The sequence below is a fragment of the Chaetodon trifascialis genome, chromosome 17 (assembly GCF_039877785.1).
Source record: "Chaetodon trifascialis isolate fChaTrf1 chromosome 17, fChaTrf1.hap1, whole genome shotgun sequence".
Lineage (NCBI taxonomy): Eukaryota > Metazoa > Chordata > Actinopteri > Chaetodontiformes > Chaetodontidae > Chaetodon > Chaetodon trifascialis.
In genome coordinates this window covers 16,982,001-17,008,553 of record NC_092072.1, presented here as the reverse complement: position 1 = coordinate 17,008,553, position 26,553 = coordinate 16,982,001, and the positions used below count along the sequence as shown (strand labels likewise).

At 41.2% G+C, this 26,553-nt stretch overlaps 4 protein-coding genes across 4 annotated transcripts; all 4 read right to left on the bottom strand.

The window, feature by feature from the left end:
• Nucleotides 1-2,858: 2,858 nt before the first annotated feature.
• On the bottom strand, nucleotides 2,859-13,449 carry LOC139346154 (sodium-dependent neutral amino acid transporter B(0)AT1-like). The gene is made up of 12 exons (XM_070985085.1): nucleotides 13,251-13,449; nucleotides 12,103-12,243; nucleotides 11,865-12,002; nucleotides 11,586-11,767; nucleotides 10,977-11,087; nucleotides 10,775-10,887; nucleotides 10,516-10,644; nucleotides 4,158-4,314; nucleotides 3,861-4,065; nucleotides 3,570-3,729; nucleotides 3,144-3,306; nucleotides 2,859-3,017 (listed from the first exon to the last, which is right to left on the bottom strand). Exons 1-12 carry the CDS (start codon nucleotides 13,447-13,449, stop codon nucleotides 2,859-2,861), a joined length of 1,857 nt encoding a protein of 618 aa, XP_070841186.1.
• On the bottom strand, nucleotides 4,728-8,447 carry LOC139346046 (sodium-dependent neutral amino acid transporter B(0)AT1-like). Its single transcript, XM_070984953.1, has 7 exons — nucleotides 8,249-8,447; nucleotides 7,095-7,235; nucleotides 6,857-6,994; nucleotides 6,578-6,759; nucleotides 5,767-5,879; nucleotides 5,512-5,636; nucleotides 4,728-4,801 (listed from the first exon to the last, which is right to left on the bottom strand). The coding sequence occupies exons 1-7, from the start codon at nucleotides 8,445-8,447 to the stop codon at nucleotides 4,728-4,730; spliced, it is 972 nt and encodes a 323-aa protein (XP_070841054.1).
• Nucleotides 13,450-15,513: 2,064 nt separating the features above from the next.
• On the bottom strand, nucleotides 15,514-18,457 carry LOC139345585 (sodium-dependent neutral amino acid transporter B(0)AT1-like). The gene is made up of 7 exons (XM_070984277.1): nucleotides 18,259-18,457; nucleotides 17,105-17,245; nucleotides 16,867-17,004; nucleotides 16,588-16,769; nucleotides 15,979-16,089; nucleotides 15,777-15,889; nucleotides 15,514-15,646 (listed from the first exon to the last, which is right to left on the bottom strand). Exons 1-7 carry the CDS (start codon nucleotides 18,455-18,457, stop codon nucleotides 15,514-15,516), a joined length of 1,017 nt encoding a protein of 338 aa, XP_070840378.1.
• A 1,167-nt stretch (nucleotides 18,458-19,624) lies between these two features.
• LOC139345584 (sodium-dependent neutral amino acid transporter B(0)AT1-like) lies at nucleotides 19,625-24,949 on the bottom strand. Its single transcript, XM_070984275.1, has 12 exons — nucleotides 24,751-24,949; nucleotides 23,906-24,046; nucleotides 23,034-23,171; nucleotides 22,733-22,914; nucleotides 22,531-22,641; nucleotides 21,907-22,019; nucleotides 21,695-21,823; nucleotides 21,441-21,597; nucleotides 21,136-21,340; nucleotides 20,870-21,029; nucleotides 20,059-20,221; nucleotides 19,625-19,840 (listed from the first exon to the last, which is right to left on the bottom strand). Exons 1-12 carry the CDS (start codon nucleotides 24,947-24,949, stop codon nucleotides 19,625-19,627), a joined length of 1,914 nt encoding a protein of 637 aa, XP_070840376.1.
• Between the last annotated feature and the right edge of the window lie 1,604 nt (nucleotides 24,950-26,553).

Genomic DNA, 26,553 nt, shown 5'->3' with positions numbered 1-26,553 from the left:
CACTTTGGACTTCTCTCTTTTTTTCTTTTTTTTTCTGTAGATCTTTATTGTTTATTTAGAGGATAGTTAAGGGTATTTCAGCACCTGCAAAGGAATTGCATCAAGTTACAGCCAAATCAACAAATAGGAAAAGAATAGGATGTCTTGACACCCTTCCCTTCTCATTATGATTGGTATCGAGCTCTTTTAATTCTGTGTTTGTCTTTTTTTCTTTTTACATGCACAGAAAAATGTCATTTTCCACTGTAACGGCAGCTGTTAGTGCACCCTTTATGAGCCGGCCTTGACCCTTCGTTTCCTTTGTGTTTTGGAATACTTGACAAACTCTATGGTGTATTTCCAGGGTTATTACTGATGTGCGTCAACAACAAAAAAAAAAAAACGTGGATAACAGGTGAATCTCCGTTGGTCCGGCGACGTTGGGGCAGGTGTGATGGTAATTGGAAATCCATGTGATGCAACATCACCTGATGCCGCTGCCATGCTCTGGGTAGGGGGCCAGGAACATAACTTTATTTTCCTTCAGTATTTTCTTCACAACTATTCAGCATGTTGCTTAGATACCCCCTTTAATGAAAACTTTAAACTTTCAACATGTCCATATGGTGTTTAGAGGCGAAATAAGCAGTCACCATCCTGCAAGCATGAAGAAGCCATTTTTGTTTAATCTCTGTGAGCTCTTGTTTATAGTTCAGCCTGGGGTTTAAGTTTTAAACACGCAGTAGAAGTTTTAAACACGCAGTAGTGCAACCCCTGCTGAAGAAACCTGGTCTTGACCCTGCGATAGTGGCTAATTTCAGGCCCATCTCCAAGCTGCCTTTTATTTCAAAAATCTTAGAGAAAGTTGTCTATGCTCAGCTGAAGTGTTTTCTGGATGAACATGATATTCTTGAGGTCTTCCAGTCTGGTTCTAAAACTCTACATAGCACAGAATCAGCGTTACTCAGGGTCTTCAATGACATCCTCCTGGCTAGTGATTCAGGTGACTATGTGATTCTTGTCTTGCTGGACCTAACTGCTGCCTTTGACACAGTGGACCAGAGGGAACACATAACGCCCGTCCTGGCCTCCCTCCACTGGCTGCCTGTGCATTTTAGAGTTCACTTTAAGATTCTTTTATTTGTTTTTAAATCTTTAAATGGTCTCGCCCCGCCTTACCTCTCTGAGCTACTTCATCTTTACGCTCCTGCTCGGTGCCTCAGGTCAGCTGATCAGCTGCTCCTGGAGGTACCGAGGTCAAAGTTGAAGCTCAGAGGGGATCGTGCCTTTTCTGTCACTGCCCCAAGATTATGGAACGACCTACCTTTGTGCATCAGACAGGCCCCCTCATTGTCCATTTTTAAAACTCGTCTTAAAACACATTTTTATTCCTTGGCTTTCGACCAAGCTTGAGACCTTGCTCCTGTTTTATTGTGTCTATTGTTTTTATTGTTTGTCTTATATTTTAGGTTTATTCATTTTATCTATTTATTTATGTTCCTATGTGCAGCACTTTGTCCCAGCTGTGGTTGTTTTTTAAAGTGCTTTATAAATAAAGTTGAGTTGAGTTGAGTTGAGTTATTCAGTATACGTCATAAGCTAGCATCACCTGCTCCATCCTCCTCACTGGCCTTGTGGGTCGTGGAGCAACTTTTGCTACCTTACAGTGTTCGTTCATCACTGTTTTCTGTCGTCATAGTTTTCCTACTTCTTGTAGCAACCCGGGTTCCCATCATATACCAAAACACACACTTTGATGTTGTCTGAAATGTTCCATCAGGGTGGACAAAAATCAGTCTACAGTCTTAAGCGTAACCCAGGAGTTCCTGTTGGGTCTTCTGTTTTTATTCATTTAAGTCATTATAGCATACATAAAGCATACAAGACAAAGCATGGCAGTTAGCATAATCCCCTCAGAGTAGGAAGTTCCTGGGATTGAATCCACCAGTCCAGGGAGCAACCCACTTCTTACCTAATCTGAAGCTCATGCTCCTGTGCATTCATCATAATATGACCCTGAGAATGATAATGGGGCTGATAACCACTGCATAGCATGGGTGCATGGTGAAAACCGTGTCCTGCCCCCTGCTGTTGCTTTGAGAATATAAGTACCGTGAAACAGAGGGTTTGTTGAACTGTACAGCTGAAGACAATTACAGTACTGAGTTGTACCTCAAGAGTAAGAGGAGACCTCCAAGGAGGCCAAGGAGAGGAAAACCAGTGCATGACACTGGATTTATGTTGGCAATCAAAGTGAAATCTGTTCCTTTAACTGAGTGGTTAAGGATTATAGTCTAGTCTTGAAAGTTCAAGTTTTATTTGTCACATATACAACATATCTGTAAATTGTGTTTTAGTTTTTTAGTGCATTGTGTGTGCATGTGTATGTGTATTTTATCTTATTTTTTGTTTATATTTTTTGTAGATATCAAAAGGAAGCAGAGAAAGAGTGGATGTGTGCTTATTCAATGTCTTGAACTCTGGATGATAAGAAATGTCTTAGTGAAAATTATTTTATACAGAGACAAAGAATATTTCAACCCCAAGGATAAACAGGCATAAAACCTGAATGGATGGAAAACACTGTGCCATCTTGTCTCGAAGTTTAGAAAGATCCTATACAACTAGAAAGCATATTAACAGGCTAATTACTGCCAGGAGCAAGTACAGCGTAATAACACAACAACAATGAATTTAAATGTAAGCGGTTATTGAAATGGATCAATAAAACATCAGTATTGCACTTTAAGAACCTGTGCATGGATGTAAATAGATGAATCATTGCATTTCAAAAATAATGGTACTTTTCAGACAAAAAAGTTCCAGCAAAACCAGTATTTTGTTGTATTCTGAAATGTATGACATTTAAACAATTTGACTCAGTTTTGTCTGGATGTTATTTTCCTCTTGCAGCAAACAACGACCAACAGAGATAATGCATACAGGGGCACTGCCAGACTTGGGATTCCTGCCAAAAGAAAGATGATCACATTGATCCATGAAGGGTATGGGACTGATGCCAGAGATGGGAACGTCACCTGTAAATCACAGAACAGTATGAACACTGCATTTGCTTTGCAACGGTTGTCCAGACTTTGCTGACATAATATTAATGAGGGATGCTGGGATAATATATTAGTTGATCATAGAGCTTGTGTACTTACAGAGTTGATATCCCAGACTAAATAGGAGAGCTCTTGCTGGGCTTGTGTCACCAGGTAGAAAACTAAAATAACTAGAACAATCAGAGGACTGATGAACCTCCATGAAACCTGCCAGAAGATGGAGGGCTTATGTCCGATCATGAACTCCAAGTCTTTATTGAACCTGCGATGCAACAGCGTTTCAGTTAGTTTCAAAAGTTTTGAAATATATTTCATGAAGACATCCCTGTTATCCATCCATGGCTTAAGGTACATGGTTTTAAAGAGTTGCACAGTTAGTATACATATTCAAGAGACCGAAAAGGTGTGTGTTGTCAAATGTGGTGGGCCAGTCTGGTCCAAAATGCCAGGGCTGATTTTCTTGTCCCAGTCCGCCCCTGAACAGAAGGACAGTGTATTGCTAAAGAAGCTTGAATAAATACTAACCTGTCTATTCCATAGATGTAGACAACCGCTATCATCTCAAACAGTCCAATGGTCAGAAGTGGAATAGATCCAGCAAAGTTGTCAAAGAGAGTTACCCAGTAAATCCCTGAACGCTGCGCAAACAGGAGGCAGATGATGAAGGCGACAATACATGTTACTCCTGAAACGCATGCACAAAAACAGGGGAGAAAACAGGGGAGCTTGTGTTAAAACAACTAAAGACAAACACCAACGATGTGTCACATGGAGGTGAGAAGCTGAAGAATTGTCTGAGTTGATAAAACAAATTACCAGTCAGTGCCTCATGGGGCCATCTTTTAGGGAATATATTGAGGTCTTTCAGTGGGACCACCACTCCCTCAATGTTGCCAAACAGAGTTGAGAGTCCCAAGCAGAGAAGCATGAAGAAAAAGAGGATAGACCAGGCTGGAGAACCAGGCATTTTGGTGATGGCTTCTGTGAACACAATGAAGGCCAGGCCTGTTCCCTCCACTCCCTGCACAGACTCACACATTAGTTGCAATGCAGATGAGACAAAAACAAAACAACAATAATAATAACTTGGATATCAGTTATTCATCAAGTCACCTCACTGAGAAGTTTCTGCATGTCACAGTTTCTGATGTCCAATCCAAGAATTGTATCAGGATGGGAGCTGTTGAGATGATTAAACGCTGCCTCGTAGTTGCTTGTGGTGATGCTGTCTTCAGGAAGGTCAAATGCATTTAATAACATCATGATGTTACTAGAAAGAAAATGTGTCACAGATTAGTTGGATTACTACATTTCCATGAAAGGATAGGTTCAAATTTTCTGCTTCTTCAATACAGTACTCACATGTCCATATATAATTGGACATAAATGGTTGCTGGATGCTTCAATAATTCCCCCTGCCTGTACAGGAAAGTAAAGTGATCCCTTCCTTATGTGACACCAATGCACTGTGTAAAACCCAACAATTCCAACAGTAACAGAGCACGAGAGCAGGATCTAGGGAAATGAAAAGCATTGATCACACCCCCAGATCCCACCACCAAGTTCAAGATCAAGGAGCCTACTCTGAAGGATGTCCAGGAGGTCTTCAAAGCCGCAAGAACAAGCTCTGCTTCAGGACCGAGTGGAGTGCTGTACAAGGTCTACAAGACGTGCCCAAAGCTCTTACTCCACATATGGAAGATCCTTAAGGTGATCTGGAGAGGGGATGACCAGCAGTGTAGAGTTGTTGAGGGTGTCTGGATCCCAAAGGAGGAGAACTCAAGAAACATCAAGCAGTTCACAACCATCTCACTCCTCAGCGTTGAAAGTAAGGTATTCATCAGTACTGTTGCCCACCGTCTCCTAAAGAACTCTTCCATGGACATCTCAGTACAGAAAGGGATGTTTCTGGCATACATAGTTGCCTCAGTTCATCAGGGAGGCACATGAAGGTTATGGAGACTTGGCAGTCCTGTGGCTCAACCTTACAAACACTTATGTGTCAATACCCAACAAGCTGGAGGAAGTAGCACTGGAACTGACTGTTGAAGACTGACTGCGAAGACCACGTGATGGAGGCGTACAAGAGGAAGAGAGCCATGTATGAGGACCTAGTTGGCTATTGCTTGAAGTAGAGATGGTGGGCACAATGTGTTCATATTGAGGCAGGCTTCAGATGCTTTGCAGGCCAGTCTTTCTGCAGGTTCCTCAAACTCTTTGCCATCACAGGACTACACAGTAGAAAAACCATCAGAAACATATGTGTAGTATACACACCATTTGGACACAAGCTAGGGCCTGATGAACCCTGGCTGGGTTGCCCAGGCGAGGGTGTATGATTGTTGAAAGACCCAAAACACCCAATGTCACCCAAATGCACCGTAAGATGTATGTAATAACTAGAAAATTAAAAAAAAAAAAAAAAAAGGTCTACTCTAAAATCTTGAACTTAACTGTACTCACTCACTGTTACAGTTGTCATATTTCCCTGTGGCCCTGAAGCCAATGATGGAGTAGGTGACTGTTGCAGCATAGATTGAGGTGAGGCCAGTTACAACAGACAGGATCACAGCATCGTGCATGCAGTTGTTGCTTGGGAAATGAGCAAAAGAGCAAAGACACACGTTGACATTGTTTCTGAGAATGTGAGCAATCAAAGTGAGCAAAATGAGACTTAAACTGCAAATTAAGAAACACCAGAGGTCTTCTGAATGTCTCTTACTGAACAGGATTGTAGCTTGAGAAGGAGATGAGGCCTCCCCATGCCAAACCAAAGGCATAAAAGACCTGGGCACCTGCGTCCAGCCAAGTAGTTGGCTTAATCAGCTCATCAACCTGCAAGAGCAAAGCATACTTCAGTGTGATGTGGCTTTAAGCTATGAGCTGTATAGCTGGCTTTATTTATTTTTTTTAATGAAACATACGTTTGGTGTGAAGAGGAACTTTATTCCACTCAGGGCACCTTTAAGAGTCAGTCCTCGGATCAGGAAGATGGCCAGCACAATGTAAGGCAGAATGGCTGTGACGTACACTGCCTGAGGTTATGGCAAGAAAAGGGGCAATAATTGATAATGAACATCAGAGACCATTTGCTAACCCCTATCCCAGAATATTAACTGTCCTTAGCTTCATCACAGATCATCACAGATGCCCCTGTGCCAAGCTATGAATTTGAATTAACAGTGAAACATATTGTTTGTACGAGTCTGCTGAAAACAAAAGTTAGAAGGAGGTTTCAACCAACTCATGAAGCTAAGGTTAGCCTTAATGTCTTTCTAGTTACAGCTGATAAAATCTGCGAGTGACAGTTGTCATTTCAACTGAGAATATCAGTGGTTGCTGGCTAGAACTAGGAATCCTGCTGTTATCTAGCTCTGTCTGAAAGCGAGGACCCACTCTTACTATGAATTTTGAGTTGGCTAGTATATCTGCCGCTATTACCACTGGAAATGTACTTAGCGAGAAAGCTTGACAGGCATAGCTGCACGAGGCAGGGCTTAGCAAACAGCCAGTTGGCTGAAGGTTCAACAAACCTTGCCTGAAGTTGCGATGCCCCTTATGCAGCATATAGCGACGACTGTCCAGGCAGCTAGCAGGCAGAGGACTATGGGCCACTGGATTCCTCCAGACTCATCTATAGAGTGTGAACTATTCAGAGTCACTCGGTAAAAAAAGTAATCCACAGTGGAGCTCTGTTGACACTCTGGTACAAATCCTGCAGGGGCAACAAATATCCATAAACCACGAGGCAATTTTGGTGCTTTGGTGTGCATGCGGAAATGTCAGCTGAACATTTGCATATATTCAAATACCTGTCCCATTGTCGTTGAGAGGGCAGTGAGCCCAAGGCAGCGGCTCTTGAAAGGAATTGAAGAGATACCACATGATCCAGGCAACTAAGGTGGTGTAGTACAGTCCAATCAAAAATGACACCAGCATGGAGGCTATACCTGGGGGACAGCAGCATCAAATGTGACGTCACACTCACAGGAAGGGAGATAGTCAGTGATGTTATGTTGTGTTGTGTATTTCTAATTTCTTTTTATCTACCAATGCCAGTCAGATAAGGACTGATGGCCCTCCACACTCCCACACTGCCTTTCCTGAGACGCTGACCGATGGCAAACTCCAGCAGCAGGAGCGGCATTCCCTCCAGCACCAGCAGGATCAAGTAGGGAATCAAAAAGGCACCTGAAGAATTAATGTGATAAGTAGCTTTAAGTGACATGACACAGAGAGGTATTCTCCCTAAGAGTGCAAAGAGAGTTTGGACTTTGTGAATGTTGTCACCATGAGGACGTGGCCTGCTACGCTGTAGTGTCTCTTTAAGACAACCCAGGTTTGCTCTTTTTTTGGAGCTGTGGTAATTCCAACACTTTTTAGCCCTGTTAGTGGCATGGCTATATGGATGATATCGTTGGTCTGTCAGTCGAGCCACAACTTTAGGTCCAGACTAATGTATCTTAACAACTATCAGATGGAATGCATGGTCACCAGAGGCTGAATACTGCTGACTTCTATTCTATCTATTAAGTGTTGGACTGGGACCTGCATTCCGCTCACTGCATATCAAGGCTTCACGCTGTGTAAGTACATCACAAAACACGTCTGATGAAGTGTTGTAGATGACAGCATGATGTGGCCTGTGGGGATGTTGACATGAAACACATGATAAAAAAAGAACCTTGCTGATAACAGTAATTAATGTCAGTTGGGTAATACCTAGCAATCACCACCATACCATGTGGCTCAATCGGCAGAATTTCAAAAGAATATCAGTGATCCACAAATACAAATACAAACACACACAGACACGCACACGTAGTATAATTCAGAGCAATCTTAGTTTCATTCTTAGTTAAACCAATGGGTCACACGCCATGCCAAAGATTAACCATTACTTCCCAGACTCTTGTGAATCATTAGCATAACTCGATGGTGATTTCACAGTCCTCTTGTCACCATAAATGAGTAATATATTTAACTGTTTTGCAGTTTAAATATGTGGCAGTAGCATTGGTCTTAACCTCTCATAGATCCACACTAATGCAGTGCAAAATATCCCATAGAGAAAATCATATAAAAGGTATCATAAACCTCCTATAAGAGCACCGTAAATTCGCTCCAGGGTACCTCCCCTTGAATTTGTCAAACACTCATTCAACAACTTAACCACAAATGTGCATTTCCCCTTTCTGTCTTACCTCCTCCATGACTTTGACACAAGTAAGGAAATCGCCACACATTACCAAGCCCAATGCAGAAGCCCACACATGTTAGAATATACTGGGCTTTGTTGTCCCACTTGGGCCTTTCCCCAGCCTCCGCCTTCTCTATCCTCTCCAGATCCTCATGGTCAGGGATCCGGAGATCCAGTCCTGGGTTCGGAAGTACCAGTCTCATGGCGACCACATGTGCATCAAGAAGTGGTGTCTACTCCAGTTGAAACGTTCGTGTTAGTCTGGACATGGACATTTGCATTGATGTTTACAGTCTTTTAGGTTATAGTTTGCAGGCCTCAGATTAGCAAGTGCTGACTCTGAACTTTTGTCTTTACTACCCAGTCAGTGTAATGATTAAACATACAGTAGACTGTACAAAATTTCAAGGCAAGTCAAGAAACTTATTTAAATCTTAGAAAGAACACTTGCAATTTGGTGATTTTTATTAAAGTGCTTCCAGTAACCTCATGCACATGATTTATTAATTTAACTTTATGGTAGCTCTCCACAATATGCCAAAAAACCTTATAAACAACACAAAAGTGGGCTAAAAAGTGCAGATGACATGAGCGGATTCTTACATTCTTACAGTACATCTAACAGTTTAACTACTGAAGGTTATTCAAAAAAAAAATTGAAATAAAACATTATTTTTGTATACTAGACGTAGACATATAGTTAACTTACAATATTTAAAGAAGAGACATTTTTGGAAACAGGCTTAGATAACATCACTCTCATATGAGTGCTAAATACAAATAGATACAGCCAACAGCCAAGAAGCTTGGCATAAGCAGTTGCAATGGGTAAACAGCACTGATTTTCACTCTTCAGTCTTTATACAGGTCAAATCAATGACATACGACAAGTTAAAAAGTGAGCTTTTGAGGTGTTGCCAGGAAGATTTTTTACCTTTGAACACAGCCAGCTGGCTATTTTGCTTTGTTTTCAGTCTCTATGGTAAGTTAAGCTGACCTGCTGCCTTTTGTAGCTTCATATTTAAGACAGATAGAAGGCTGCTATCAGTTTTCTCTATTTGTCTGCAAGAAAGTGAATTTCCCAGCATGTCCAACTATTCCTTTAATGTACAACACAGGCTTACCCTTACATGTGAAATATGACACAGGAGTAAACTAATATTACACCATTATGACAAGCAATGACAGTTACTCATGACATTAATTTACAGAAAATACTGTCAAATTTATTAGCTTACTTGTAGTCACTTGTGTACTCTTCTATTCTTGTACAGGTTATGAGGAAGAAAAAAGGATAATATAATAATATACAAACAACAATAAAACAAGTCTGCTTTTGTTTTATGATTAAATATTCAAAGTCAAGATATCTAAAACTTCATTTTGTCACTCATTTGTGTCTTCAAAGCCGCAAGAACAAGCTCTGCTTCAGGACCGAGTGGAGTGCTGTACAAGGTCTACAAGACGTGCCCAAAGCTCTTACTCCACATATGGAAGATCCTTAAGGTGATCTGGAGAGGGGATGACCAGCAGTGTAGAGTTGTTGAGGGTGTCTGGATCCCAAAGGAGGAGAACTCAAGAAACATCAAGCAGTTCACAACCATCTCACTCCTCAGCGTTGAAAGTAAGGTATTCATCAGTACTGTTGCCCACTGTCTGACAGAGTATCTCCTAAAGAACTCTTCCATGGACATCTCAGTACAGAAAGGGATGTTTCTGGCATACATAGTTGCCTCAGTTCATCAGGGAGGCACATGAAGGTTATGGAGACTTGGCAGTCCTGTGGCTCAACCTTACAAACACTTATGTGTCAATACCCAACAAGCTGGAGGAAGTAGCACTGGAACTGACTGTTGAAGACTGACTGCGAAGACCACGTGATGGAGGCGTACAAGAGGAAGAGAGCCATGTATGAGGACCTAGTTGGCTATTGCTTGAAGTAGAGATGGTGGGCACAATGTGTTCATATTGAGGCAGGCTTCAGATGCTTTGCAGGCCAGTCTTTCTGCAGGTTCCTCAAACTCTTTGCCATCACAGGACTACACAGTAGAAAAACCATCAGAAACATATGTGTAGTATACACACCATTTGGACACAAGCTAGGGCCTGATGAACCCTGGCTGGGTTGCCCAGGCGAGGGTGTATGATTGTTGAAAGACCCAAAACACCCAATGTCACCCAAATGCACCGTAAGATGTATGTAATAACTAGAAAATTTAAAAAAAAAAAAAAAAAGGTCTACTCTAAAATCTTGAACTTAACTGTACTCACTCACTGTTACAGTTGTCATATTTCTCTGTGGCCCTGAAGCCAATGATGGAGTAGGTGACTGTTGCAGCATAGATTGAGGTGAGGCCAGTTACAACAGACAGGATCACAGCATCGTGCATGCAGTTGTTGCTTGGGAAATGAGCAAAAGAGCAAAGACACACGTTGACATTGTTTCTGAGAATGTGAGCAATCAAAGTGAGCAAAATGAGACTTAAACTGCAAATTAAGAAACACCAGAGGTCTTCTGAATGTCTCTTACTGAACAGGATTGTAGCTTGAGAAGGAGATGAGGCCTCCCCATGCCAAACCAAAGGCATAAAAGACCTGGGCACCTGCGTCCAGCCAAGTAGTTGGCTTAATCAGCTCATCAACCTGCAAGAGCAAAGCATACTTCAGTGTGATGTGGCTTTAAGCTATGAGCTGTATAGCTGGCTTTATTTATTTTTTTTAATGAAACATACGTTTGGTGTGAAGAGGAACTTTATTCCACTCAGGGCACCTTTAAGAGTCAGTCCTCGGATCAGGAAGATGGCCAGCACAATGTAAGGCAGAATGGCTGTGACGTACACTGCCTGAGGTTATGGCAAGAAAAGGGGCAATAATTGATAATGAACATCAGAGACCATTTGCTAACCCCTATCCCAGAATATTAACTGTCCTTAGCTTCATCACAGATCATCACAGATGCCCCTGTGCCAAGCTATGAATTTGAATTAACAGTGAAACATATTGTTTGTACGAGTCTGCTGAAAACAAAAGTTAGAAGGAGGTTTCAACCAACTCATGAAGCTAAGGTTAGCCTTAATGTCTTTCTAGTTACAGCTGATAAAATCTGCGAGTGACAGTTGTCATTTCAACTGAGAATATCAGTGGTTGCTGGCTAGAACTAGGAATCCTGCTGTTATCTAGCTCTGTCTGAAAGCGAGGACCCACTGTTACTATGAATTTTGAGTTGGCTAGTATATCTGCCGCTATTACCACTGGAAATGTACTTAGCGAGAAAGCTTGACAGGCATAGCTGCACGAGGCAGGGCTTAGCAAACAGCCAGTTGGCTGAAGGTTCAACAAACCTTGCCTGAAGTTGCGATGCCCCTTATGCAGCATATAGCGACGACTGTCCAGGCAGCTAGCAGGCAGAGGACTATGGGCCACTGGATTCCTCCAGACTCATCTATAGAGTGTGAACTATTCAGAGTCACTCGGTAAAAAAAGTAATCCACAGTGGAGCTCTGTTGACACTCTGGTACAAATCCTGCAGGGGCAACAAATATCCATAAACCACGAGGCAATTTTGGTGCTTTGGTGTGCATGTGGAAATGTCAGCTGAACATTTGCATATATTCAAATACCTGTCCCATTGTCGTTGAGAGGGCAGTGAGCCCAAGGCAGTGGCTCTTGAAAGGAATTGAAGAGATACCACATGATCCAGGCAACTAAGGTGGTGTAGTACAGTCCAATCAAAAATGACACCAGCATGGAGGCTATACCTGGGGGACAGCAGCATCAAATGTGACGTCACACTCACAGGAAGGGAGATAGTCAGTGATGTTATGTTGTGTTGTGTATTTCTAATTTCTTTTTATCTACCAATGCCAGTCAGATAAGGACTGATGGCCCTCCACACTCCCACACTGCCTTTCCTGAGACGCTGACCGATGGCAAACTCCAGCAGCAGGAGCGGCATTCCCTCCAGCACCAGCAGGATCAAGTAGGGAATCAAAAAGGCACCTGAAGAATTAATGTGATAAGTAGCTTTAAGTGACATGACACAGAGAGGTATTCTCCCTAAGAGTGCAAAGAGAGTTTGGACTTTGTGAATGTTGTCACCATGAGGACGTGGCCTGCTACGCTGTAGTGTCTCTTTAAGACAACCCAGGTTTGCTCTTTTTTTGGAGCTGTGGTAATTCCAACACTTTTTAGCCCTGTTAGTGGCATGGCTATATGGATGATATCGTTGGTCTGTCAGTCGAGCCACAACTTTAGGTCCAGACTAATGTATCTTAACAACTATCAGATGGAATGCATGGTCACCAGAGGCTGAATACTGCTGACTTCTATTCTATCTATTAAGTGTTGGACTGGGACCTGCATTCCGCTCACTGCATATCAAGGCTTCACGCTGTGTAAGTACATCACAAAACACGTCTGATGAAGTGTTGTAGATGACAGCATGATGTGGCCTGTGGGGATGTTGACATGAAACACATGATAAAAAAAGAACCTTGCTGATAACAGTAATTAATGTCAGTTGGGTAATACCTAGCAATCACCACCATACCATGTGGCTCAATCGGCAGAATTTCAAAAGAATATCAGTGATCCACAAATACAAACACACACAGACACGCACACGTAGTATAATTCAGAGCAATCTTAGTTTCATTCTTAGTTAAACCAATGGGTCACACGCCATGCCAAAGATTAACCATTACTTCCCAGACTCTTGAGAATCATTAGCATAACTCGATGGTGATTTCACAGTTCTCTTGTCACCATAAATGAGTAATATATTTAACTGTTTTGCAGTTTAAATATGTGGCAGTAGCATTGGTCTTAACCTCTCATAGATCCACACTAATGCAGTGCAAAATATCCCATAGAGAAAATCATATAAAAGGTATCATAAACCTCCTATAAGAGCACCGTAAATTCGCTCCAGGGTACCTCCCCTTGAATTTGTCAAACACTCATTCAACAACTTAACCACAAATGTGCATTTCCCCTTTCTGTCTTACCTCCTCCATGACTTTGACACAAGTAAGGAAATCGCCACACATTACCAAGCCCAATGCAGAAGCCCACACATGTTAGAATATACTGGGCTTTGTTGTCCCACTTGGGCCTTTCCCCAGCCTCCGCCTTCTCTATCCTCTCCAGATCCTCATGGTCAGGGATCCGGAGATCCAGTCCTGGGTTCGGAAGTACCAGTCTCATGGCGACCACATGTGCATCAAGAAGTGGTGTCTACTCCAGTTGAAACGTTCGTGTTAGTCTGGACATGGACATTTGCATTGATGTTTACAGTCTTTTAGGTTATAGTTTGCAGGCCTCAGATTAGCAAGTGCTGACTCTGAACTTTTGTCTTTACTACCCAGTCAGTGTAATGATTAAACATACAGTAGACTGTACAAAATTTCAAGGCAAGTCAAGAAACTTATTTAAATCTTAGAAAGAACACTTGCAATTTGGTGATTTTTATTAAAGTGCTTCCAGTAACCTCATGCACATGATTTATTAATTTAACTTTATGGTAGCTCTCCACAATATGCCAAAAAACCTTATAAACAACACAAAAGTGGGCTAAAAAGTGCAGATGACATGAGCGGATTCTTACATTCTTACAGTACATCTAACAGTTTAACTACTGAAGGTTATTCAAAAAAAAAATTGAAATAAAACATTATTTTTGTATACTAGACGTAGACATATAGTTAACTTACAATATTTAAAGAAGAGACATTTTTGGAAACAGGCTTAGATAACATCACTCTCATATGAGTGCTAAATACAAATAGATACAGCCAACAGCCAAGAAGCTTGGCATAAGCAGTTGCAATGGGTAAACAGCACTGATTTTCACTCTTCAGTCTTTATACAGGTCAAATCAATGACATACGACAAGTTAAAAAGTGAGCTTTTGAGGTGTTGCCAGGAAGATTTTTTACCTTTGAACACAGCCAGCTGGCTATTTTGCTTTGTTTTCAGTCTCTATGGTAAGTTAAGCTGACCTGCTGCCTTTTGTAGCTTCATATTTAAGACAGATAGAAGGCTGCTATCAGTTTTCTCTATTTGTCTGCAAGAAAGTGAATTTCCCAGCATGTCCAACTATTCCTTTAATGTACAACACAGGCTTACCCTTACATGTGAAATATGACACAGGAGTAAACTAATATTACACCATTATGACAAGCAATGACAGTTACTCATGACATTAATTTACAGAAAATACTGTCAAATTTATTAGCTTACTTGTAGTCACTTGTGTACTCTTCTATTCTTGTACAGGTTATGAGGAAGAAAAAAGGATAATATAATAATATACAAACAACAATAAAACAAGTCTGCTTTTGTTTTATGATTAAATATTCAAAGTCAAGATATCTAAAACTTCATTTTGTCACTCATTTGTGTCTTCAAAGCCGCAAGAACAAGCTCTGCTTCAGGACCGAGTGGAGTGCTGTACAAGGTCTACAAGACGTGCCCAAAGCTCTTACTCCACATATGGAAGATCCTTAAGGTGATCTGGAGAGGGGATGACCAGCAGTGTAGAGTTGTTGAGGGTGTCTGGATCCCAAAGGAGGAGAACTCAAGAAACATCAAGCAGTTCACAACCATCTCACTCCTCAGCGTTGAAAGTAAGGTATTCATCAGTACTGTTGCCCACTGTCTGACAGAGTATCTCCTAAAGAACTCTTCCATGGACATCTCAGTACAGAAAGGGATGTTTCTGGCATACATAGTTGCCTCAGTTCATCAGGGAGGCACATGAAGGTTATGGAGACTTGGCAGTCCTGTGGCTCAACCTTACAAACACTTATGTGTCAATACCCAACAAGCTGGAGGAAGTAGCACTGGAACTGACTGTTGAAGACTGACTGCGAAGACCACGTGATGGAGGCGTACAAGAGGAAGAGAGCCATGTATGAGGACCTAGTTGGCTATTGCTTGAAGTAGAGATGGTGGGCACAATGTGTTCATATTGAGGCAGGCTTCAGATGCTTTGCAGGCCAGTCTTTCTGCAGGTTCCTCAAACTCTTTGCCATCACAGGACTACACAGTAGAAAAACCATCAGAAACATATGTGTAGTATACACACCATTTGGACACAAGCTAGGGCCTGATGAACCCTGGCTGGGTTGCCCAGGCGAGGGTGTATGATTGTTGAAAGACCCAAAACACCCAATGTCACCCAAATGCACCGTAAGATGTATGTAATAACTAGAAAATTTAAAAAAAAAAAAAAAAAGGTCTACTCTAAAATCTTGAACTTAACTGTACTCACTCACTGTTACAGTTGTCATATTTCCCTGTGGCCCTGAAGCCAATGATGGAGTAGGTGACTGTTGCAGCATAGATTGAGGTGAGGCCAGTTACAACAGACAGGATCACAGCATCGTGCATGCAGTTGTTGCTTGGGAAATGAGCAAAAGAGCAAAGACACACGTTGACATTGTTTCTGAGAATGTGAGCAATCAAAGTGAGCAAAATGAGACTTAAACTGCAAATTAAGAAACACCAGAGGTCTTCTGAATGTCTCTTACTGAACAGGATTGTAGCTTGAGAAGGAGATGAGGCCTCCCCATGCCAAACCAAAGGCATAAAAGACCTGGGCACCTGCGTCCAGCCAAGTAGTTGGCTTAATCAGCTCATCAACCTGCAAGAGCAAAGCATACTTCAGTGTGATGTGGCTTTAAGCTATGAGCTGTATAGCTGGCTTTATTTATTTTTTTTAATGAAACATACGTTTGGTGTGAAGAGGAACTTTATTCCACTCAGGGCACCTTTAAGAGTCAGTCCTCGGATCAGGAAGATGGCCAGCACAATGTAAGGCAGAATGGCTGTGACGTACACTGCCTGAGGTTATGGCAAGAAAAGGGGCAATAATTGATAATGAACATCAGAGACCATTTGCTAACCCCTATCCCAGAATATTAACTGTCCTTAGCTTCATCACAGATCATCACAGATGCCCCTGTGCCAAGCTATGAATTTGAATTAACAGTGAAACATATTGTTTGTACGAGTCTGCTGAAAACAAAAGTTAGAAGGAGGTTTCAACCAACTCATGAAGCTAAGGTTAGCCTTAATGTCTTTCTAGTTACAGCTGATAAAATCTGCGAGTGACAGTTGTCATTTCAACTGAGAATATCAGTGGTTGCTGGCTAGAACTAGGAATCCTGCTGTTATCTAGCTCTGTCTGAAAGCGAGGACCCACTCTTACTATGAATTTTGAGTTGGCTAGTATATCTGCCGCTATTACCACTGGAAATGTACTTAGCGAGAAAGCTTGACAGGCATAGCTGCACGAGGCAGGGCTTAGCAAACAGCCAGTTGGCTGAAGGTTCAACAAACCTTGCCTGAAGTTGCGATGCCCCTTATGCAGCATATAGCGACGACTGTCCAGGCAGCTAGCAGGCAGAGGACTATGGGCCACTGGATTCCTCCAGACTCATCTATAGAGTGTGAACTATTCAGAGTCACTCGGTAAAAAAAGTAATCCACAGTGGAGCTCTGTTGACACTCTGGTACAAATCCTGCAGGGGCAACAAATATCCATAAACCACGAGGCAATTTTGGTGCTTTGGTGTGCATGCGGAAATGTCAGCTGAACATTTGCATATATTCAAATACCTGTCCCATTGTCGTTGAGAGGGCAGTGAGCCCAAGGCAGCGGCTCTTGAAAGGAATTGAAGAGATACCACATGATCCAGGCAACTAAGGTGGTGTAGTACAGTCCAATCAAAAATGACACCAGCATGGAGGCTATACCTGGGGGACAGCAGCATCAAATGTGACGTCACACTCACAGGAAGGGAGATAGTCAGTGATGTTATGTTGTGTTGTGTATTTCTAATTTCTTTTTATCTACCAATGCCAGTCAGATAAGGACTGATGGCCCTCCACACTCCCACACTGCCTTTCCTGAGACGCTGACCGATGGCAAACTCCAGCAGCAGGAGCGGCATTCCCTCCAGCACCAGCAGGATCAAGTAGGGAATCAAAAAGGCACCTGAAGAATTAATGTGATAAGTAGCTTTAAGTGACATGACACAGAGAGGTATTCTCCCTAAGAGTGCAAAGAGAGTTTGGACTTTGTGAATGTTGTCACCATGAGGACGTGGCCTGCTACGCTGTAGTGTCTCTTTAAGACAACCCAGGTTTGCTCTTTTTTTGGAGCTGTGGTAATTCCAACACTTTTTAGCCCTGTTAGTGGCATGGCTATATGGATGATATCGTTGGTCTGTCAGTCGAGCCACAACTTTAGGTCCAGACTAATGTATCTTAACAACTATCAGATGGAATGCATGGTCACCAGAGGCTGAATACTGCTGACTTCTATTCTATCTATTAAGTGTTGGACTGGGACCTGCATTCCGCTCACTGCATATCAAGGCTTCACGCTGTGTAAGTACATCACAAAACACGTCTGATGAAGTGTTGTAGATGACAGCATGATGTGGCCTGTGGGGATGTTGACATGAAACACATGATAAAAAAAGAACCTTGCTGATAACAGTAATTAATGTCAGTTGGGTAATACCTAGCAATCACCACCATACCATGTGGCTCAATCGGCAGAATTTCAAAAGAATATCAGTGATCCACAAATACAAATACAAACACACACAGACACGCACACGTAGTATAATTCAGAGCAATCTTAGTTTCATTCTTAGTTAAACCAATGGGTCACACGCCATGCCAAAGATTAACCATTACTTCCCAGACTCTTGTGAATCATTAGCATAACTCGATGGTGATTTCACAGTCCTCTTGTCACCATAAATGAGTAATATATTTAACTGTTTTGCAGTTTAAATATGTGGCAGTAGCATTGGTCTTAACCTCTCATAGATCCACACTAATGCAGTGCAAAATATCCCATAGAGAAAATCATATAAAAGGTATCATAAACCTCCTATAAGAGCACCGTAAATTCGCTCCAGGGTACCTCCCCTTGAATTTGTCAAACACTCATTCAACAACTTAACCACAAATGTGCATTTCCCCTTTCTGTCTTACCTCCTCCATGACTTTGACACAAGTAAGGAAATCGCCACACATTACCAAGCCCAATGCAGAAGCCCACACATGTTAGAATATACTGGGCTTTGTTGTCCCACTTGGGCCTTTCCCCAGCCTCCGCCTTCTCTATCCTCTCCAGATCCTCATGGTCAGGGATCCGGAGATCCAGTCCTGGGTTCGGAAGTACCAGTCTCATGGCGACCACATGTGCATCAAGAAGTGGTGTCTACTCCAGTTGAAACGTTCGTGTTAGTCTGGACATGGACATTTGCATTGATGTTTACAGTCTTTTAGGTTATAGTTTGCAGGCCTCAGATTAGCAAGTGCTGACTCTGAACTTTTGTCTTTACTACCCAGTCAGTGTAATGATTAAACATACAGTAGACTGTACAAAATTTCAAGGCAAGTCAAGAAACTTATTTAAATCTTAGAAAGAACACTTGCAATTTGGTGATTTTTATTAAAGTGCTTCCAGTAACCTCATGCACATGATTTATTAATTTAACTTTATGGTAGCTCTCCACAATATGCCAAAAAACCTTATAAACAACACAAAAGTGGGCTAAAAAGTGCAGATGACATGAGCGGATTCTTACATTCTTACAGTACATCTAACAGTTTAACTACTGAAGGTTATTCAAAAAAAAAATTGAAATAAAACATTATTTTTGTATACTAGACGTAGACATATAGTTAACTTACAATATTTAAAGAAGAGACATTTTTGGAAACAGGCTTAGATAACATCACTCTCATATGAGTGCTAAATACAAATAGATACAGCCAACAGCCAAGAAGCTTGGCATAAGCAGTTGCAATGGGTAAACAGCACTGATTTTCACTCTTCAGTCTTTATACAGGTCAAATCAATGACATACGACAAGTTAAAAAGTGAGCTTTTGAGGTGTTGCCAGGAAGATTTTTTACCTTTGAACACAGCCAGCTGGCTATTTTGCTTTGTTTTCAGTCTCTATGGTAAGTTAAGCTGACCTGCTGCCTTTTGTAGCTTCATATTTAAGACAGATAGAAGGCTGCTATCAGTTTTCTCTATTTGTCTGCAAGAAAGTGAATTTCCCAGCATGTCCAACTATTCCTTTAATGTACAACACAGGCTTACCCTTACATGTGAAATATGACACAGGAGTAAACTAATATTACACCATTATGACAAGCAATGACAGTTACTCATGACATTAATTTACAGAAAATACTGTCAAATTTATTAGCTTACTTGTAGTCACTTGTGTACTCTTCTATTCTTGTACAGGTTATGAGGAAGAAAAAAGGATAATATAATAATATACAAACAACAATAAAACAAGTCTGCTTTTGTTTTATGATTAAATATTCAAAGTCAAGATATCTAAAACTTCATTTTGTCACTCATTTGTACTTTTGCAGAGATAGAGTCCACTGTGTTGTCACTGTAACTCTTCTTCTTCTTCTTGCAGAGTCTCCTCTGGATGAATTTGAAGATGGCGACTGCTGGGATGGCTAAACTGGGAACTCCAGCCAGGATGAAGATGATGACGTTGATCCAGGAAGGATATGGGCGTGCTTCAAGGGTGGGGAAGCCCTCCTATGGCCAGAGTGAAGTAAAATGTTTTATAACCATCATTAAAGAGAAGACAAATCATTAAGCGGTGAATCTCTCATAGTGATTCCTACCACCATCAATAACATTTTAAGACATCAAGTCAAATCAAATTTTAACTCTATAGCCCAAAATCACTTTACTGCCAGGCATCACTTCTAAAAAGGTCTTTAGGCTTAACTTATTGTGATGAGCACACTTACCGCTTCTGGGTCCCAGACCAAGTAGGTGAGAGTCTTGGAGACTTGGGTTACAAAGTAGAAAACCAGGATGACCATCATAATGAGTGGACTGACCACCCTCCATGTCACCTGCCAGAAAATATTGGGCTTGTGGCCAATCATAAACTCAATGTCCTTGTTAAACCTGTTTGGAGGCATAATAGAAACATAATGTCAACTGAGTGTGTATGAAAGCATCCATAAAAGATGACCTTCTATTTTATTAGGTACAGTAAATAAAGCAGTGACTTTGTGACTTACCTGTTTCTTTAATCTGAACCCTAACCTTGTATAACCTTGCATGTTTTACAGATTTTATAACTTCTAAGTAACATTTTACTGCTCTCATCCATAGCATTACTGAAACCATGAGCAAAACATTTTCCACACTCCTCCTCATCGACTTGTTATATCACCAGATACAGTTCTCTGTACTTCTTTATCTCTTCTGTGGTGACTTACACATTATCTCTGTTCCAAGGTCAGAACACAATGCCACGTTACTTCCTGCTTTGTTTCCAGCAAGTGCCTCTCCCTCAGGCATGTATGAGAATAAGAAGAGTGTGCAGGCATCAAGCGACTGTGTGAGGCTGCACAACAGTGCTTTGATTGTAATGCTAGAGTCAGCTTGCTAATATGCTCTCAGTGCTATCACTCTGAGATTTAGTAGGTTTAAAGTTTCTCATGTTAGTATGTTAATATTTCCTTATGGGCATAAAACACAGCACAGCATGGCTAAGAAGCCATTACCTTGTTACTCTGCACCAATAATAGCTTCCCTGAATAGACTCACCTATCTATGCCATAGATGTAGATGACAGAGATCATTTCACAGAATCCGATGACCAGAAGGGGGATAGAGCCAGCAAAGTTGTCAAAAAGAGCTAGCCAGTAGTTTCCAGAGCGCAGAGAAAACATGAGCCCAAAAGCTAAAGATATTAAGCAAGTCAGAGCTGGAAAAAAAACAAACAATAGAAATAAGAGGTTATGCTCATATATCCAGATGAAATATCATAATCCTGAAGTCTGTTGTATTTAGCACGAAATTTAGAAAATTACCACTGAAAACTTCTTTTGGCCAAGATCGGGGCAACAGTTTGAGGTCCTGCAAAGGAACCACCACTCCCTCAATGTTGCCAAACATAGTCGAGAGGCCGAGGCAGAATAGCATGATGAAGAAGAGGACAGCCCACAGAGGAGAAACAGGCATCTTGATGATGGCTTCTGTGAACACGATGAAGGCCAGACCGGTCCCCTCCACGCCCTGAAGGAGCATACATCAAATATTGACACCTTGATGTCACAGGATACATAGTTAAAAATAGAAGCAATGATGGTAAAGTATCTAAATTTTCTCTATTGACCTGGCTGAGGAAAAACTGCATGTCACAGGTCTGTAATTGCAATCCTTGGATGGTGTCTGGATATGTCTGGTTGAGTTGTTTCAGGACTTCGTCGTAGTTGCTTTCTGTGATGTTGTTTTCAGGATAGTTGAAGGCATTCATCAGCTTCAAGATGTTGCTGAAAAAAAAAACAAAACAGCGAGATGAGTTCAGTCTGATATAACTGAATCCCAGTTACTTCGCTTTTTCATGCCTGTTTGCAAGTTAAAACTCACTTATCCATGCAGTCGTCAAATTTCTCCGTGGCCCTGAAGCCGATGATGGAGTAGATAACCGTGGCAGAGAACACTGAGGTGCAGCCATTGATGATGGAGATGAGTACAGCATCCAGCTCACAGTTGTTGCTATGTGGAAATTATGAACATGTGAGGAGAACAGTTCAAACGAAGGTTCATCGTATGACTGTGCAGTGTAGGGAGGTACTCACTGAACAGAGTTGTAACTGGAAAAAGAGATGAGACCTCCAAAAGCCAAGGAGAAGGAGTAGAACACTTGAGCACCCGCATCTAACCAGGTCGCTGGATTCATTAACTCATCCACCTAAAAGAGGAAATGGAAATTAGGATTTGTTAACAGTAAAACTGAGCTGAGATTGCTTTGTAAATTATTTCCCCTCGTAATATGCTCCTCAAAAATAACAGGATAACAATATATCTTACTGCTCCAGCCGTTGTTAATGATTAATATGTGGCAATATTGCACTCCAGGATTGTAAGTGAGGTTTTTTAAAGTGTGATCTTTCAGGTCACACAAAACCAGGAGACAAGAAAAAGTATTGTGTGAGAATCATAAAAAGTAAGACAATGATGAAGCAATTCATTTACATACACTATATCAGTTTTAAAGTTCTTATTCAAATGACACTCAGCCTTCTCAATGTGCCAAATGCTTGGACCATTAGTAAAAGTGTTTTGATGGTTTATTCATAATTTGTTGCCAGTATGTGTTTGAATTTCTATTTTTAACCTTTAGCAGTCTCATGCTGCAAATATATACGTTTGCATTATATTCAATGAACTGACACATGTTGGTTGGTGTGCTGCATTCTTACATCTGGTGTGAAGAGGAACTTAATTCCATCTACAGATCCTTTCAGAGTCAGTCCTCTGATGAGGAAGATAGTGAGGACCAGATATGGCAGAGTGGAGGTGATGTAGACAGCCTGAGAAATGACACAATGACAAAATGAGCCAAAAATGTATATTTGAACATACATTAAGGCTCTAAATCAGACATGACTGCCACTTTCACACCTTTCCAGTGGTCTCGATCCCCCGGATGCAGCAGACATAGAGCAGAGTCCAGGCAGATATGAGGGCTAGCACCATCCACCACTGCAGTCCTCCAGCATCGTCGATTGCTGTCGAGGTGTTCAGAGTCTCTCTGTACCAGAAGTAGTCAACAGTGCTGCTCCGAGCACACTCATCCACCAGACCTGCAAAGGACGGATAAAGAGACAACAAAAGTCAAACTTTCAGATCATGTAGTTCAGAACAAGATGTCAGAGAAGTTGCCGCAGACTGTACAGATGTCTGTACTGCAGGTGAGGCCTACCTGTCCTGTTCGCATTGAGAGGACACTGGCTCCAAGGCAGAGGGTCCTGGAAGGAGTTGAAGAGATACCACATGATCCAGGCCATGATGGTATTGTAGTACATGCCCACCAAAAATGACACAAGCAAAGACGCAATACCTGTAACAAAATGAAAAAGTTAAACATGTGGTAATGCTTTTTTAAATAAGACCAAGAGTCTAAGAGCCATGATAGCAGGTCTGTGAGGCTGTAGCTACTTGCTAAATGCTAAATTCAGCAAGCTACCATTGTGACAATGGCTATACCAACATGCTGATGTGAAGCAGTTATAATGCTAACCACGCTCACTATCTTAGCATAGCATGTTTGCATGCTCACACTTGCTAATTAGCAAGAAGTAAAGCTGGGACTGATGGGAGTGTCACTAGTCTTGCAGGTATTTGATCATAAACCAAAGTACTGGACGATGTGAAATTTTAATGTTTTGATGTTGGCGCTATATGAAAAGCTAATGGATCATCAAAATGATCACCCTTCATCCAGCGGGGGGCATGTTTGTACCAAAGTCGATGGCAGTTTCTGAATCATATAATCCACAAAATTGATCTTCATGGTGGCACTTGAAGAGAAGTCAAGGGGTCAAGTCAAAGTCAACAGGATTAATCCTTTGGGGACCTTTAATGGGAATTTCATGTTAATCCATCAAATAATGTTAATCCATCAAATAAATATTTCTATTTTTTAGGATCGAAGTGGTGAAACAGCCGACTGGCCTACAGGCCGATATGACTGGTAACCCTGGAGCTATATCCCACTGACATTGCTCAGAGAGCTCAGAGAGAAATACACAACATAATGTGCATGCTTTTAAAAAAAAAAAAAAAACAACCCACCAACTCCTGTCAGGTATGGACTGATTGATCTCCACACTCCCACACTGCCTCTCCTCAGGCGCTGACCAATGGCAAACTCCAGATGCAGCAGCGGGATTCCTTCCAGGACCAGCAGGATAAGGAATGGGATCATAAACGCTCCTAGGTACACATTGTCATGATGGAGAGTGTGGGGAATGATTTAGTATAATCAGTACTTTCATGAAGGTGAGTAAATATTTAGCAGAGGATTTCATTCACAAAACTGTTCCCATAAAGACGCCCATAACTGATAAACCGCATCGTACATGTTTTATGGCCTACAGTAGATACAAATGAATCCATAACTAAGACTTATGACACATTCAAGTGTTAAAGGTTGAGACAGTAAACAAGTAACAAGTTATTCCAGTAGCTTCAATATGTGGCAGTTGATCAACATTGGTAAGCTATTTTCAAGGGAATCATTCTTTGATTCTACACTTTTAAAGTTTTAGTCTCTGCTTTTCTAAGCATGTTACAGAGCAAAATTATCTCAGGAGAAAACTGGTGCTAAGACAGTTTGTATGTACTGCTTTGCAACATTCAGGTAACCCACAATTTTGAGAAAATATGTTTATCTCAAATTGTTTTCTATTAAAAAAAAATCAGTCATAATGAATCAATCCCTTCAAATGCTTCAGTTTATGCATTACAGCACAAGCAATAATAATAGTAATTCTGGATGTGTTTAATGTTGGCCCTCCTTGCTTACTGAAAGTGGGTAAATACACGTTTAGATCTTTTTAATAACTCATGCACACTGCTCATTTTCTGACAGCTCTTAGTTTTTATGTCTATCTGAAAGAACTCTCATCCCAGCTTACCTCCTCCATGGCTTTGACAAAGGTAAGGGAACCTCCAGACGTTGCCAAGTCCCACGCAGAAGCCCACACAGGTGAGCAGGTACTGGGCTTTGTTGTCCCATTTGGGTCTGTCACCTGCCTCCTCCTTCTCCAGCCTCTCCAGGTCCCCATGAGAAGGGATCCGTTGATCCAGTCCTGGGTTTGGTAACTTCAGCTTCATGTTTGCTTCTTGTAAACTCTAACTGAGAAAACTGGAAAATGCAGCCACTGAGGCTCACTGTGGTCACCAGTTGTTGGTTTTGCTACTTTCCTGCAAAGCTTTCAAGGGGCTGCCTCCTCTCTTATACAACCTCCTCAGTGGACTGTCTCTCTCTGAGTCCTTTACCTCTACTGTGTATCCTCAGAAGGGGTACTGAGGTATTTAATGTGACCTATGGCACCTAAACTGTTCTTATCAGTAGCTTATTACATTCTGTGTTGTATTATGTAATGTCAGCAAGTTTGAAAGAGGCAACCTCGTTGATAATGGTTAATACATCACAGACGGTGTCATCGCCGATACTTTACCGGAAAAGGTGACTTTGATATTTGTGAGTTTGTGAGGGAAATAGTGCAAAGTCATGTGACAGGAACAGAGGAGAGGTCTTTATTTACAGTATACGAGAATTGGTTCAAAAAAGTTTGTGTTCGTGTGTAGAGTTGTGTTGGTTGTTTGCTTGCTATATCACAAAGCTGAGAGATTATACTGATGACGAACAAGCACACCTGAAGCATCAATATATGAAAATAAATACAGTTTGTGTGAGCTTGTTTGACGAGAATGAAACATTCTTCATTCAGAGGGATTATATTTTCCATCATAGCTTATCTTAGCTTATCCAGCCACACCTACAGCCCTTGAGAAAGTCAGATTGTTTTATTGCATATACATTGTATCATTTCAGTGTGTAAAGGCACATTTTGGTCACAAACTTGAAATTCAGATGTTTAGCCGGGCTTTGGATGATGTTAATGTTTAGAATAATCATCTTTTTGTCCCTCCTTTTTCATGTCATGACATTTTTTTCTGCAGTGTAACTGTTAAGCAATTTAGAGTCCACTGCTTAGAGAGCTTATCAGTGTTCCTTTCTAATACAATTATTAACTAAACACAGACAGGTGTCAGCATTTACTGAGTGATGTATATTGTCTAGAAATATATAGCAGTCATATCTAGGATTATTGTAAGGATGTGCATAAAGATATCTATGTGTATGAGTGTATGAGTCATATGGGTTTATGAGAAACATCTGAAAATTGATGGCTGGTTCTTTGAGGTGTTTCTTTAGTATCTTTTTAACATGAAAATGAACATATATCATCATCAAGTATTTGGACTTATACAATATGAACTTTGTCCCTGGATTAAATGTTGACACGCGATATAAATTTCAAATACACAAGGTCAGTGTCACTTCCACCCTTTAGGATAGAAATCAGGAAATTCTTTGAGGGTTTATATGCTTCATTATCACATGTGACAGTGGAGCACATGGTTAAAGTGGCTGTGATTAACAACAATCTGCAGCTCCCCTCAGCTTTATGGGATTTTATAGTAAGTTCAGCTCATTGTTTAGCAGTGTGGACCACAGCTTTACTGTCTTAGCTCACTTTTACTGCTTTTATAGCATGGTTTTGTTCCATAGCAGGAAGCTGTTTTCAGTAAAAAAAAAAAAAAAAAAATCACTAAAAACCCATTGTACACCACCTGCTCAACACCAAATGGCACACACACACACACACACACACACACACACACACACACACACACACACACACACACAC